Below are 14,276 nucleotides of genomic sequence, written 5' to 3' on the forward strand. Positions count from 1 at the left end.
TTTATCGCGACCATTTTAGCACAATCGAATGTAATTGCGGACAAATTCTGCAATTCTGTGATTAGCGATTACATTTATGAGCTCAAATGAGATGAATGAATTGATAATTATTCATAATTCTTATCGCGTAGATTTTGATTGTTAGATTTTTCCGCGGGACAACTTTGCTGGTATAATTTCGTTGCGAGTGTTATTATTCGATTATTCGCTGTTATTATTCGATAATATTTTGTTTCGCATACGCGTGTGCATGTGTGATAACATTAATTATCGAGATGCATTGAGATAAGTTTTGTCTACATTTCCGTATTATTGATCACGAATATATCATAGAAATAACTTTGTATTTCAACGAGAAACATAAATGCACGTGAATATTTGCGAAGGCTGCGTTGCGTTAAATTTCAGATGCGACAGCCATAAATGATTCGCAGATTTGACTAACTAATGCGCCGTCTCTTCTAGACTCGTATTAATGCATCGCTTCTTCTAGACTCGTATATGTGTATTGCAGCGTGTCACCGAACAGCGAATGTTCGTGAATTATAAATGGCGATCGATAGACAGCGCGCGCGATGTCTTTCCGCGAAATCCAGCTTCTCCGATATCGATGTGTGCGCGCATATCAATCGAGGGAGAGAGACAGAGCGAGAAAGGCTCGATCGATTTGTACGCCGAAAACGATAATGCGTCGCATAATAAATGCATGAGCCGGCGAGGGATCGCACGGCGCGGTAAGCTCTCAGCGACGTACGCCGATTGATTTATTAGATCCGGCAATGTGTGTTACGCGCATTAAGGATCGACAAACACCGGCTCTGATCCAATTAATCTGACCGTGACGATCGTGATTTCGCGTATGGTTGCGCCCGTGCGCGCATAAGCGCGCGTTGTTACATCGTGTCGTATCGTGCCTAATTAGTTTCATTAACGCTACACGCGTATATATCGGCGACTTCGTGTATGCGGCCACTTCGATCAAATAAGCCCGGGCCGGTGTTTTAGCTGCGACAAGCACGGTCATGGCTACGAACATGCCGATAAAACTGCATCGATGCGTAGGACCTGAGAAATACACGATACAACGAGGGCAAACTACGATCGCTTCGATTGTTTACTTTGAGGTGCTTTTCGCGACTCGTAAGTACAGGTGAAGATGGAGCGAATAATTGATAAAGGTAAACTTGTTAGTTTGATAACTTGGAGGGAGAGAGAACTATTCGACAGTTTGGAATTGAGTTAATTAATACTACAAGTTGATAGAGGGAATTTTCGTTTTCTTCCTTTTCATGAAATTATTCTTAATTTTCTTAGCCGCTTGTAATCTTGTTATTTTTTATTTTTATCTTATTTTTTTTCCAATGTCGATTCATATATTATCCGATATCTCATTTATTATAAACTTGTATTATATTAAGAGGAAAATCTATCCGATCTCGCTTTAACATTTTCTATTTTTTATGGCTTTGTTATTTAAAACATATTAATGATTTGAAATTATTTTATCTTGCAAATGTTATTTAAGATGAATTTTCGCGTCATTTTATTTTCGCGACGAGATGATGAGATATTCAGTCGCGTATCGATATTTAAAAGCTGGCATGTGAATTTTGTTATATTTCATTCGAATCCTCGATGCGTTCATAGTGTGACTCGTGTCGAGTGATCGTTAACTGATAAATATGCAACTCGGTATGTGAATCTCGATTGTGAGTACTCGGAAATAAATTGATTGACATTGCAACTTCGTTAAAGGGAATACTAAGCGAGATACATAACACACATTCACGTACACACAGATACACAATTTGGTAGATCATTTGAAAAACTAATGGAGAGTCGATAAGAACTACGCCAACGCGTAAACCAGTTTTGTTTTGCGTCGATAAATATCCATCGTATCTGTTTGTGAACGCGATGTGAAATTTTGTCTCACTGACCTGAAAGCTACGACCGGTCAATATCGGTAGATTACGTTATATGTGTTATTGTAACTTTGTTTCGCGGAAACATTAGATTTTAGCATGTCGCGATTCTGTTTGGAAATCGATAGCTAGTTTGTTTCGATCGAACAACAATCAGCGTTTAACGATGACGATCCGTAAAATTTTATCGTATCAAAGTTTTCGCTAATTATACCGCGAACGCGCTAATCGGGTTGATCTGCTCATTTGCCGACGAATTAACTTTACTAGAAAATTACGTCCGCTTTGTTAATGCATCTATGCGCACATATTGCAAAAAGCCTGTAAATATTACCGTACAATTTCCATAAGTTATTACTATGCCGATCGGATTAGCTTGTCGGTTCGTAATCACATTCAGATTTATTCATTGACAATCTGATACATTCGCTTTGTCAAGTGATGCTTTAAAATCTCACACGGAATTCTGCGTCACATCAATTTGGCTTGAGTTACGGGTACTTTTGCGAATATGTAATACATATGTAATATCACGCGACCCCTTGATAAACTAGACACGTGCATATAATATATGACTAGCCTGATTGTGCTCCTCGTTATGCCCTGTATATTATGTCGACTATGGAGTAAATGTGCGCGTAGGTAAAATTACCATTTTAGATTAGAATATATTAATTAATACGCACAAATGAGCGCAATTTATATTTGTAATCTCTCTATTATTATTACATTATTGCCGACACTATTTTTCTCAGGGCAAAACGTACATTTTTTTTATTCCACATGTGTCCAAGCAGTTTTGTCAAGTTTCACGCTTGTAATAATAATTCTTTTATAAAAGAAAAAAGTCAGTTATTGTTTATTCAATCGTCAACATTCTGATTAACTCTATCTTTGTGCAATGAATATTCTCACGAATATTTGAACGATTAATCCGACATCTGTGTTGATCCAAATTCTAATCAAACGGATATAATTTCGTAAACAATTCATGGCCTGTGACCTGCTAGTTAATGCAAATCATGATCGAGGTTTATCGGCCAAAAACCCTGCACGAGTGTGAAAAGTTGTGAAAAATTACATAGCGCAACTACGTGTATGGCAAAATAACTTTTTATCTCCGCCGTTGAATTTTCGTGGGTATTATTATTATTATTATCATCATATTTCGCGACGAAAGAGAAATGACAAACACTTTTATCGAATAATTATTATATTAGGAAAATATAACAGTTTATACGCTCATTTCGAGCGTTCTTCATTATTTAATCTTAAATATAACTGTCCGATTTTCATTTCGACATTGACGTGCGACGTTTTAAGCAAATGGTATTCAACATTAAACGACCACATTGAACATTAAATGTGCATTAAAGTGATTACCAGTCGACGTAACATAACGTAATGTCACTTTGCCGTATCATTGTGTTCCGTTATCTATTCCAAGCGGCAAGTTTTGCGATTCACGTCCCATGGTGACACGCACTTGCATTCTATGATAAAAGAGACGCTTTTTTTTCTTTTGCTTTTGTACGTAGGAAAAAAAATGTTATTTAACGAAACAGGAACGACGCACAACGGGATCGAATTCTACGAGACTGCACCGGACATGCGCGTTAAGCTGACGTAACTTTTTTTCGCAGCGACCCAAGATACCCCGCGAAAGAGGGTGACGCAAGCGCGGCTGATACACTGGATGGCTCAATTTGGCTCGGCTCTTTCCGTGAGCTAACACGAGGGGAGTGCAATGCTATGTAACGCGAATGTATCGACGCGAGAAATCCACTTATCTAACTCGATATGCGATTCGGTACTTCGACGTATCGAGTGACGCTCCGTGCTGTATATCGTTCGACTTACGTTCGAGGTTCGCTCCCGACCGTCACCCGATATACACCCTCAGACTTCCCGATACCCGGACTCGCTCGAAAATTGATTTCGTTAGAATAACGTCAAACCGCGCGCTCGATATTCCTGGATTTTTTAATCCGGGAGAAGAATCGTTCTTTCGCGATAATTACGATACGATCGCTTTATTACGATCAAGCTCAATTTAACTTTCTCTAAGCGTTCGCTGCAACAGGTCAATTTTCCCGCAATTTATAATAATGAGAAAAATGGAAATTATAAACTTAGAAATTGGCGAGGATCGGAGTTAAGAGTAACATTGACGCGAACAAATGGCTCGGGTGAAAACTGCTCGCTTTCAAAGCGGAAGTGTTCCGCAATCCCTCGTCCTTCCTTTCTCGGATGCAACGGACGATATATTACCTCCGCGCGGTAAATGAATGAGGTGGGAAAAAAATATTCTCGTTTTAACGCAGCGGCGTAAATGAGACGCCGGCATATTTCACGACGCCGGCGCCGTTAAACAGGGTTATTACGCGGAGTGGGGCTGGAGGAAAGGGATCTTGACGGTTCCTTCGGATCGTTCCGCGCGCGGTTTACTTCGCTGTTTGCGAATCATTTTTCAACGCGAGAGAGATTCCGTTAAATTTCCGCACTTCCGACACTTCCACTGACCGGCCGAGCCAGGCGCTCCACTTTCCATCGTCGTGCACGGGAGCATTTATACATTATTACCCGAGGAACTTCGTCAGTTATGAATGACATTCCGCCAAGTTTTCTAAAGACACGGTGGAGACTCGTTCCAAGTAGGAGCGATCATAAAGAAAAGAAAAGAGAGAGAGGCGGCTGAGCTAAAATACAGCCGCGAAATAACTCGCTGGTGAGAGAAACACCGGCTATAAAAAATCCATCGTAAATAATTTGTTTTCCTTTTTTCCTTTCTTTTCGTCTCTGTTCCTTTCTTTTTTTCATCGGGAAATATCCAGCTCGTTTTTCTCATTTTCGCGAAATTTAACACGATGTTGAGTACACACGATATTAATACAAATGCCTTTTCAAAGCTTGTGTTTCCCGAAAGGACCGGTGAAAACGTATTGAAAGTAAGCGCGCATTCATGACGTTAAATTATATAGCGTTTCTACTCTGCCCAACGAGGGATGATTCTATCCGCGGATAAACATATCGAAATCAAATTACGTCGTCGTGTAATGCTCGTTTCGCTCCTTAGTTTGACTTTATCGCGGCACGAATTCACATTTACTTTCAGTGTCCTTGATTATGTCCAAGTGTGCTTGAATATTTCGTGGCTGACCTAGAATCGACAACACCTAACTTATTTCTTATTTAAATTCTGGAGCGAGAAACTTTTTGATTCTAACAACGTGATTTCGTGTCATGTATATCGCATTTCGATTATTTCACTTTCTTCATTTTTCCTCTGCTTACGTGGCGATATTAGAGTGCGCGATAAATGCCGAGGCTCGATCCGTGAATCCAAGATTTTTCTATTTTATGGTACATTACACTGTCAGGTATTCCTTAGAACGGCAACGTCTTCCGACAACTGACAATAAACGGCTCGCAAAACGTCATGCAACGGAAAATGTAGCTTAACATGTAAATCTTACATGTATGTATTCCGCGAAGCAAACGTGCTCGTAAGAAATCTAGATCCTCTTAATATTCCATGATTACACTCGTGCATTCCAGAAAATTAAGATGAAACTTGGAGCTTCGAAGAAGTCTTATCATCTTGAAGGATCGATTATCCGTCATAATTCGTTAAGTCGGATGAACTTTTTTTATTCAATGTTTTAATTCAATGCGATTACTCAAAGAAGGATATGCAATGTTGCTTTATTATTCCGTATTTTCGATTGCACTCGAGAGTGCGTCAAGTCAATGCACGCGTATCGACGATACATTTCAATTCCGAAGAGAGTAGTCTCTTATTGAAAAAATAGACGTGATTACGGTCGTGTGTTTAATTTACGAGCTATTCCGATTGCTTTAGAGATTTGTTCTCTCTCTTTCTCTAATGCATCGCTGCAACGGATTGCATCCCTGCATTCTTCCTCCGCTGCACCTGCACGCAGTCATCTCGGGCTCGATGTCGCGTTATCGAGCGTATAATTCCCTTCGTACGAGTAGTTGCGACGTTATCGAAAGAATCCATTGATCGCGATAGCGATGTCATCGAGAACATTCGTATCGTTGGTGCTCGTCAGTGACGTAATAAGAATTTTTAATCAAAGTTTTTATCAAAAGAGATGACTCCCTTTTTACCTATTAAATGTCGCATCTTTTTGTACCGCTAAAATCAGAACAATCTTACGATATGTATTGTGATTCAAAGCATTTAAGATTGATCCGCTAATGTATTTTTCTTTTATGCCGGAAGAAAGGAGAGATAAAGATCTCGTAGACCCTTAAAATCTTGTAGCATCCTAACTCTTGTTAGACGATAACTGCGTCCCTATCATTCGTCGTATTCTTTTCTTCGTCCTTTTCGAGTTTACATCGCTAACGAGAGACACAATCGAGAGATACTTTCGCTTCTCGGTCTCAGACGTGTCGCGAATCCGTCATTATTCGCGGATCTCTGTCGGACTAGGAAATATTATCTTCCGCCTGTCTCGTCCAATCGTTTGTTATGCGACTCTCAGAGAATTCGGGATCGAGAGGATACTTTTTCCTTCGTTAGTTACTCCCGCGCTGCGAATAATTATTTCCCAGATGTTCGGCTTCGCGAATCCAATATTCAAGTTATCGATCTCGCGAAAAAGCTCGGAAGTGTATCTTGGTTTCCTCTTATGATATTATCCTCTTATGATATTTTTCAAAATTAAATTAGAGAGTATTATAAAGCATGACTTGAAACATTGAACCGACTAATATATCCTACTTAATTCTATTTTAATTGTCAGGCATCTGGAGATATTCAAATAGTTAAGATCTATCAAGCTCATAGTTTGTAAATTTTACTTTGAATATGAAATTACACCTAAGCGGATACACATAATTACGAGTTATGGACTTGATTCGATTCTAGTTACTAGAAACCTCGTACGTTCGTAGCAATATTCTTCGCATTGGCGCTTCCATCTGGATTATTCGCTCGGAAAATCAGTTTCAACCGATTTGAATTTTTCATTCGCTTATTTTTCAGCCGCTGTCTCGCGCTCTCGTTTTTCCGTCCAGCTTTTCTCTCCTGCGAGCTCTCGTGGGATTATCTTGCCCAAGAAGAAGCCACGTGTTGTCCCAACGAAATTGAAGTGCACCCGGCAGGCTTGGCTAACACGACGTAGACCTCGCGTAAAGGGACGTTCGCGTAGCGGTCTGAGAATAGTAAGAGTTCCACAGGCTGGGTTAGGTTAGGTTATTTTTCGCAAAGCTCGAGCTTGCCAGGGAGTCCCATCGCGCGTGTTTTCCAATGTAAATCGAGACGTCTCAAGCATACGTAAAAATCTAGATCTTAATTTAATAAAGGAGAAGATGTACATCTTTTGTGAGTTACTAAAACTTAAAACGAACCAAGACGTAAAATTTCATACGCAATGTTTGGATTAACCAAATTAAAATCCAGTGCACGTTTTGTTCCCCCTGAAATATTTGTAAACAAAAAATATCGATTATAATTTATCTATTTATTTGATTCAGTTTGCTTTATTTCTGTTATTTCTCTATGATTATCGTTGGAAATGACGATGATAAAGTATTACAAGTATTCTTGAAGATTAATTTAGCTATTTTCTCAGTTGAAGCTGTTGGCAACGAGATCATCCCATAAGTAGGTTCGTAATGACGATCCGCAAATTAGAACGAGACTCGCGCGAGACGCTTAAAACCGTTATTAAATCTGGTGTCTTTGGAGATCTCTCATTCAATCCCGGATTTTCACGACGTTTTCTCGAGTCGATTCGTGTTCCACCAATAGAGATCAAATCGCAAACGTTATTACTCCCTAAAGCGCGACTTAAGCCACGCTTTTTACCGGAGTCGAGCTATAATAAAATGTCTGTGAGCTTTGTTGATAACTAGGATCGATGGTTTCATTCATTAGTCACAGTTGAACCCTGTACTTTTGCATATATGTGCGCGTCGAACGAGAAACTGCAGAGAGCTTCCGGAGCGAGGGAAGGGGAGGAAGGGACGTTAAAAAATAATGGCTCGCCCGCGGTACCCACGGCACCCCAGGCACGTGCGAAACTTTAACGACTCTCGATCGGAGACGCGATGCCGAAGGGAAGCCTCATCGGGCCCTCCAACCGTGTCCACTTGTGTGGCCTACCGCGCCACGAGATAATCCGTACTTCCGAGGGCGAGAAGAGTCGATGGCCGCCAATCGACGCAATAGCGATTGGCACGCCGCTGAGAGGTCGGAAATTAGGTCTCCCGTATCGTCGCGTGTGGCACGCGTGCGTGTCCCGATGTGTGCCCGGAGTGGCACGTGACAGAACGCAACTCGTACTGACTGCGTGTCAATAATGCGCCACGCTTCTTAATCGGAGTTTTGGAATCGAAATGCGTTCCTGTTTTTGATATTGCTACAGCATGATCCAGTGTTCGTTATTTTAATTTTTACATACGCGCTTACAATCATTTTTATTCACATATACTCTCTTCCTCTCTTTATATATATTTTTTTCATCACATTTGTATATATATTATGACAAATCTCATAAAATTATCTGCAATTGAATCAACATGGTGATTTTATAGAAGTTATCGGTAAACTCAGCACAGTTAAATTTTTTAAATTTTATAGAATCAATAATAAATAAAAAAAATAAAAGAAAATCCCTCATGTAAGAATATTTTGTTTTAGCTTGTAATCGATAAATCGACAATCGTGATTTTTCCACCGTCGACGACGACGTCCATCCAAACGCAACTGCCAATCCTGAGTAAATCAAATTGCTTCGCACATCACTCATATCATTTAATCGCGGCACGCGTACACCGTTTCGCGTCAGCCGGATTAACTGACGGAAGATGCGCGATCGTCCACCGTGATCGACGTCGACACGCAGGAGTGGCTCGATCTTAACACAGGGACGATCGTGCGTTTAATTGCCATTTCACGAGCCATTCCGTCTTTCTTGATAAGCAAGTCCGCCCACCAGTCACGGACATTCGCACGCCATCGTTTACCCCGTAAAATAGGCGATCCCCTCCCTTTCCCTCCTCTCTCTATTCTTCCAGAACGTGCGATCAATGTATCTATCTCTCTCATTCAGCCCTTCGCGTTCTCCCTTGTCCCTGTTATTCCTTCCTCGCCTCCTCTAGCGCTTTCTCGCACTCGCGAAAACATTTTCCGGAGAAGTTCGATCTGCAAAGTTTGACGGGCGAGTCGTAACTTTGGACGCGTTCAATATTTTCGAATCGCGGCACTTTGCCGAGCGGTCCGGAGAAACTTATATATGTGATTTGTAGAGGCTGCTCCCGGGGGTTGGGGGTGGTGGATCGGATAAATCGACTTTGGTCAATTTTTTAGCATTCGACGAACAATCGTAGCTCTCGTGGAGAGCTCTCGGCGCTTCCGATTGTATCTCTCGGCACGATTCCTCGCTGAAATATTGACTCCCGGCTATCGCTTCCATAAAGATTGTTATTAAATGAGGTAGATAGCGATGCACGAAATAGTACCTGTTTCGTATATTTATGAGAGATGAACGGTTGTTGTTTTCGCAGGGCTTCTTTACACACGCGCTAGAAGCAATTATACAGAATTAACATTACATTTTAATATTTGTGTAAGGGAGTTGAATTTTATTTGCGAAGCAAAGTACCATTTCGACACGGATGGATTCGGCCGTCAGTGTACGTATCCCGTGGTACAAGTTTTTGTGCTCTGTCGGCAGCAGCGTGAAAGCCGATACATGTCCGCGGCTTGTATTTTGTATCGGCTTTCACGAATATCGGAGCGCCTCTCGTTGCTCGAAACTTGACGTTAACCGCAAATGGCTGGCAGATGCGAAGTTCCAGCATTCGCCATCCGGAACGGCGGAACAAAAGGAGCGGAGCGATGTAGAAAAGGACGATGGAACGAGGACGAATTTCCTACGGGCTAATGGGGCTCGTATTGCGTATCCCTTCAATCGAAAGTTCTCTACTGATCGTATCTCAAAGTATCGCGTACGACGTTTCTAAAGAATCGGTTTCTATAGACATCGCGATTTCTGTCGATGTGCCAGGAGATATTTAACATTTACAGTTATTTACAGAAGTGAAAATTCCGCATCGCTTCTCGAGTGAAATTTCACGTATTTATCGCATATTAATATTTCATGTATAGTCGATTTATCAATAATATTGTACAGCATCTCTTCCAGCTGCGATATTGATCTATTTTTTCGCAGCTGGCATATTTCAATTGAAATTGCAATTCGATGGAAATTGATTGCGATATTTTAACGGATTTTCGCGGGGAAATCTAAAGTCAAATTTAATCGTCGACGTTTAATAATATTTCGTCGGGCGGTCTTACCGAATCTTTCTCGCCGGTCAATTATCCGTTCGTGCATTTTTACACGACGGCGGACAAATCTGTTGTCCGTTCGAAATCTCACTAATCTGCCTCGCGTCCGGGTCGTCCTGGGATCTTCAACTTTGCGCGACGTGCGATTGGAATCGAATGGCTAATTTTAGGAAAGCGATAACCGAGTAAGCCCGGGAGTTGATGGGAGTTACGGGACACACTCGATCCGTTTAATTTCGGAGGCAATCAGAGAAAGAGGATAGGAATAGTACGTTGCCTCTATTTAACCGTCCGTCGATCCATCGCGCGTCCTCTCAGCCTCCTCTCGCTCCCTCTCGCTCTGTACACGTCAACCCCCCGTTTGGTCTCTCTCTATATCAGCTGGGTGCCCATCCATCTGGTCTCTCTCTCTCTCTCTCTGTCTCGCGCTTCGGTCAAGCGGCACGAATGAAACGCTCGGCAACATGACGTTAATTCGTTTCTACGGCAAGACGTATGATGCTTCCGATAATGGCCTGCTTTCGGTATTGCATCCGTTCATCGGCAGTGTTGTTGTTGTTGTTGCTATTATTGCTTTGTATCTCTATGACCTAAATTGCATGTACCGGATGAGAGAACACGCTTTTAGTCGTAGAAATCGGTTGATATTGATATATCTCGATGATAATCGATCTTGAACGAAGAGGAGACGATTTTATAGAACACGCATCCGAGAGTAAATGTTTTCCCTGCGAAGAAAAATATGTAATCGCGCGTGTTATACAACAAATACGGCAAATGAACGATTAAAATGCCAAACAAGTACAAATATTTGTTAAATAACATTTAAAATGATCGGCCGGTTTATTTTCTAAATGTTATTATTTAACAAACATTTGTAATTATATGATATCTGACGCTAACTTGTGCTTGCGACATACATACGTATATATCCATGACTAGAATTACATAAATGAGGTATATAGGGTGGTCCAGTGGTTGACATTGAGTGGCAGTTAAATGTGCAAAGCCCGGAATAATTATCATACGTATTTCAATAAATGAGATTCACATGTGGTCATTTAATCATATTTAAACGTAACGTAATTAGCTAGATTATTTAAATGTTTGTTGTAATGCTCTTTAAATTATATTGTAATTGGAGCTTTATCCGAGCTGACGAATGATTTAAAGCATATATTATATTTGACGTGAAATTTTATCTCTTAATCACGCAGTCATTTTTGACAATTTTTATAGAAAATCTTTACGAGTAACACAGCTTTATAATAATGAATAAAGTATCTTTTTCCCTAAAAGAATATTTATTTCTTCAAGAATCGTTTAATCGTTTGCAATTCATATTTTTTCCTTGCCTGTTACGGTTGAATGGCGTTAAGTGTATTCTTACCTCTGGCTTGAATTACGATCGCCGGATACACAACTTTAATCATTTGAGTGACATCAGGATACAGGCTCGTCTGATAATTACACTTTTAATTATATGGTCTGTTCTCTTTCGATGACATTGGAATCTCGAGGCTAAAGAAAATTTTCTAATTGATATTCGTGCGTACATGACATAATTGTTATACTCGCACACAAATAAAGCAATCGAAAATCGATAATGTGCATCGGATGCTTACAAAATTAGCAAAATTAAAAAAGTTTTATAACACTTTTTTGATATATCCTTCACATGAACGAGAATAGACTACAATGTATAATAATTATGATTTGCATATTAAAATATTATTAAATATAATATTAATTAATATGTTTCTCTTGTATGATATACTAATACAATCTATTTTGTTTAATAAATTTACCTTCCCCCTCACTCGCTATTGCATCAATAACGGTTTATATACACTATCCGAATTCGAGATTGCTGCGGCCCTGATTGCCCCGAAAATTCTTGCTTATTACATTCGGGACATGGCGAGGTATCCATTAATTTTGCTTTGCTTTGCTAATGTTAAACATAATCATTTTCTTGCTTAAAGCGTTCGATAGAGAAATAATTTTAGAGGAAGGAAGTTTTAAGAGCTTTAAAAATGGCAATTTTATTTACAATAGTTGTTAATATCTGATTACGCCCGAATTCGACAATATCGGTTTTAATACATTGATGAGAAGAGAAAAAAAATACTTGTAAAACAGCATTGCCGAGCTTCGCGAACGACGGCCAATGGATAATTAATGGATAATAGAGGGACGTTTTTTTCTTTTTATAAACTAGGCCATAAAGTTAAGGGAGATTGCTCACAGTTGATTCGCTAATAATCGATCGGCATTGTTCATCGGGCTCGCGGTCAAAAGAAAACTTATTACGCTTATTAAAGCCGGCTTCCGGCCCAGTTGCAGGGCGGGAAGCGAGAGGGAAGGACTGTCGTCGGCTGTCACAAAAGAGCAACGTCGACGGCTAATTAGATAGAATAAGGTAATTCCACTTTTCAAGCGATAGAACAAAAACTAATCCGAAACCCGTTCTCTGCTTTTCTTTTCCAGGTGCGGAGGATGTGTTCAGGTTTACGGGCAACGAGACGCACACAGATTACTTTCGGCTGGTGCTCAGGGACGGGAACTATCTCCTGGTCGGCGGAAGGTAAATAGAGGATTCATTTAGAGCGAGTGCTTTAATTAAAGGGCCGCTTCTTCTTCTACTTCTTCTTATTCCTCTTTCCCTTAGTCCACCCTCGCTCCTACGTTTCCTCTTCGCCCTCTCGCCTATCCATCTCCCGGCGTATCATTGCATCGCTGTCCGCTCAAGCGTGCGAGATCGACGGTGATCTCAAGATAGATCGAAGTGTGTAATCCCTTCTATATATTCCATGTAAACTCGTTTTACCCCGTAAATTCAATACTCTTCCGCAAGTAACTTTTTTAATCCGGTTCGTTTGACTTTTCTCGTGATTAAAGTCGACCTGGAATTTAGTTGACATATTTCACAAATGATAAAATAATGGTTAAATCTTGTTGAATTAAATTTAATTGACATATTCCGTACATGTGTAAAATAACGGTTAAATTGCTCCAAAAGTTAAAATTTTATATTTTGATTAGATTATATATTGCTTGTAAACAGAAGCGTTAATACTGTAGAATGAATAGAGCTTTGGAAACAGGAATAGCGATCGTTTTATCGTAGAAATTAATTATAGGTATTGTTTCCTCCCATAGAATCTCTCTTGTTCAATAATTACGAATTTCCTGTTTGATAACAATATTGTTAATCGTATTACATACAAATTTCAAAATGCATTATTAATCGATGTCGTCATGTACTAGCCGAAATTCTATTAAAATTTTATTTATAATATATATTTATGGGGGAGGGGAAGGAGAAATAGAATTTACTTATAATATATATGTATATATTATAGAGAAATTACACACAACATATATTAAAATAAATACATATCTAAATATATACAAATATTTACACCTCAAAAGAGATTTGTATAATATGCGCGCATTGCAATTATGTTTTATATTTGTTGAAGAGTAATAAATAATCAATTTAGCTCAATATACATAAGCAAATTATTGTACAGTAATGTATATTTGATAGTGAGATAATTAATCATACCTCAAATATTATAGTATTCACTTGATATTCAGTTGATCACCGACGATTAAACTTTCGAATCTCTATCTTTATCAACAATAACATGAAAAATGAATATTTTCCTATTTACTTTCGTATAAATTTTCCTTATGAAATTTCACATAAAAATAAAAATAAGCGTAATTAAGTACATCAAGGGACAAACGTGTATAATCGTATCAACATCTAATCGATACAATGTAAAATAATTGCAGATACAAATCGCGCGATTGTGAATGTATAAATTGTACGTGTATAAATGTGGCCTTTTTGATTCGTCATTAGGGCATGTATTCAGACGATTCGATTGTACGTACCCCGGGTACCGATCGATTAACGCGCTTTCTTCCTATTCCTCCTCTCTCGGATTCTCGGTATACAGAATAAATCTATTCACGTCTCGTGTACGCTGAATGCGCGCTGTTCCAACACT

General features: G+C 39.5%; 1 protein-coding gene across 6 annotated transcripts in view; it reads left to right on the forward strand.

Annotated features, from left to right (window-relative positions):
• Positions 1-14,276, forward strand: part of Sema1a (semaphorin 1a) — a 366,157-nt gene that overhangs the window by 183,948 nt on the left and 167,933 nt on the right. For all 6 annotated transcript variants that reach the window (XM_083081468.1, XM_083081469.1, XM_083081471.1 and 3 more), the window contains exon 3: positions 12,745-12,841. In XM_083081468.1, the coding sequence (XP_082937594.1) occupies positions 12,745-12,841 (97 nt within the window). The remainder of the gene's footprint in view (positions 1-12,744; positions 12,842-14,276) is intronic.

Source organism: Camponotus vicinus, unplaced genomic scaffold, assembly GCF_025532165.1.
Source record: "Camponotus vicinus isolate PSW18456_S1 unplaced genomic scaffold, iyCamVici1.0 SCAF_11, whole genome shotgun sequence".
In the NCBI taxonomy this organism is placed as follows: domain Eukaryota; kingdom Metazoa; phylum Arthropoda; class Insecta; order Hymenoptera; family Formicidae; genus Camponotus; species Camponotus vicinus.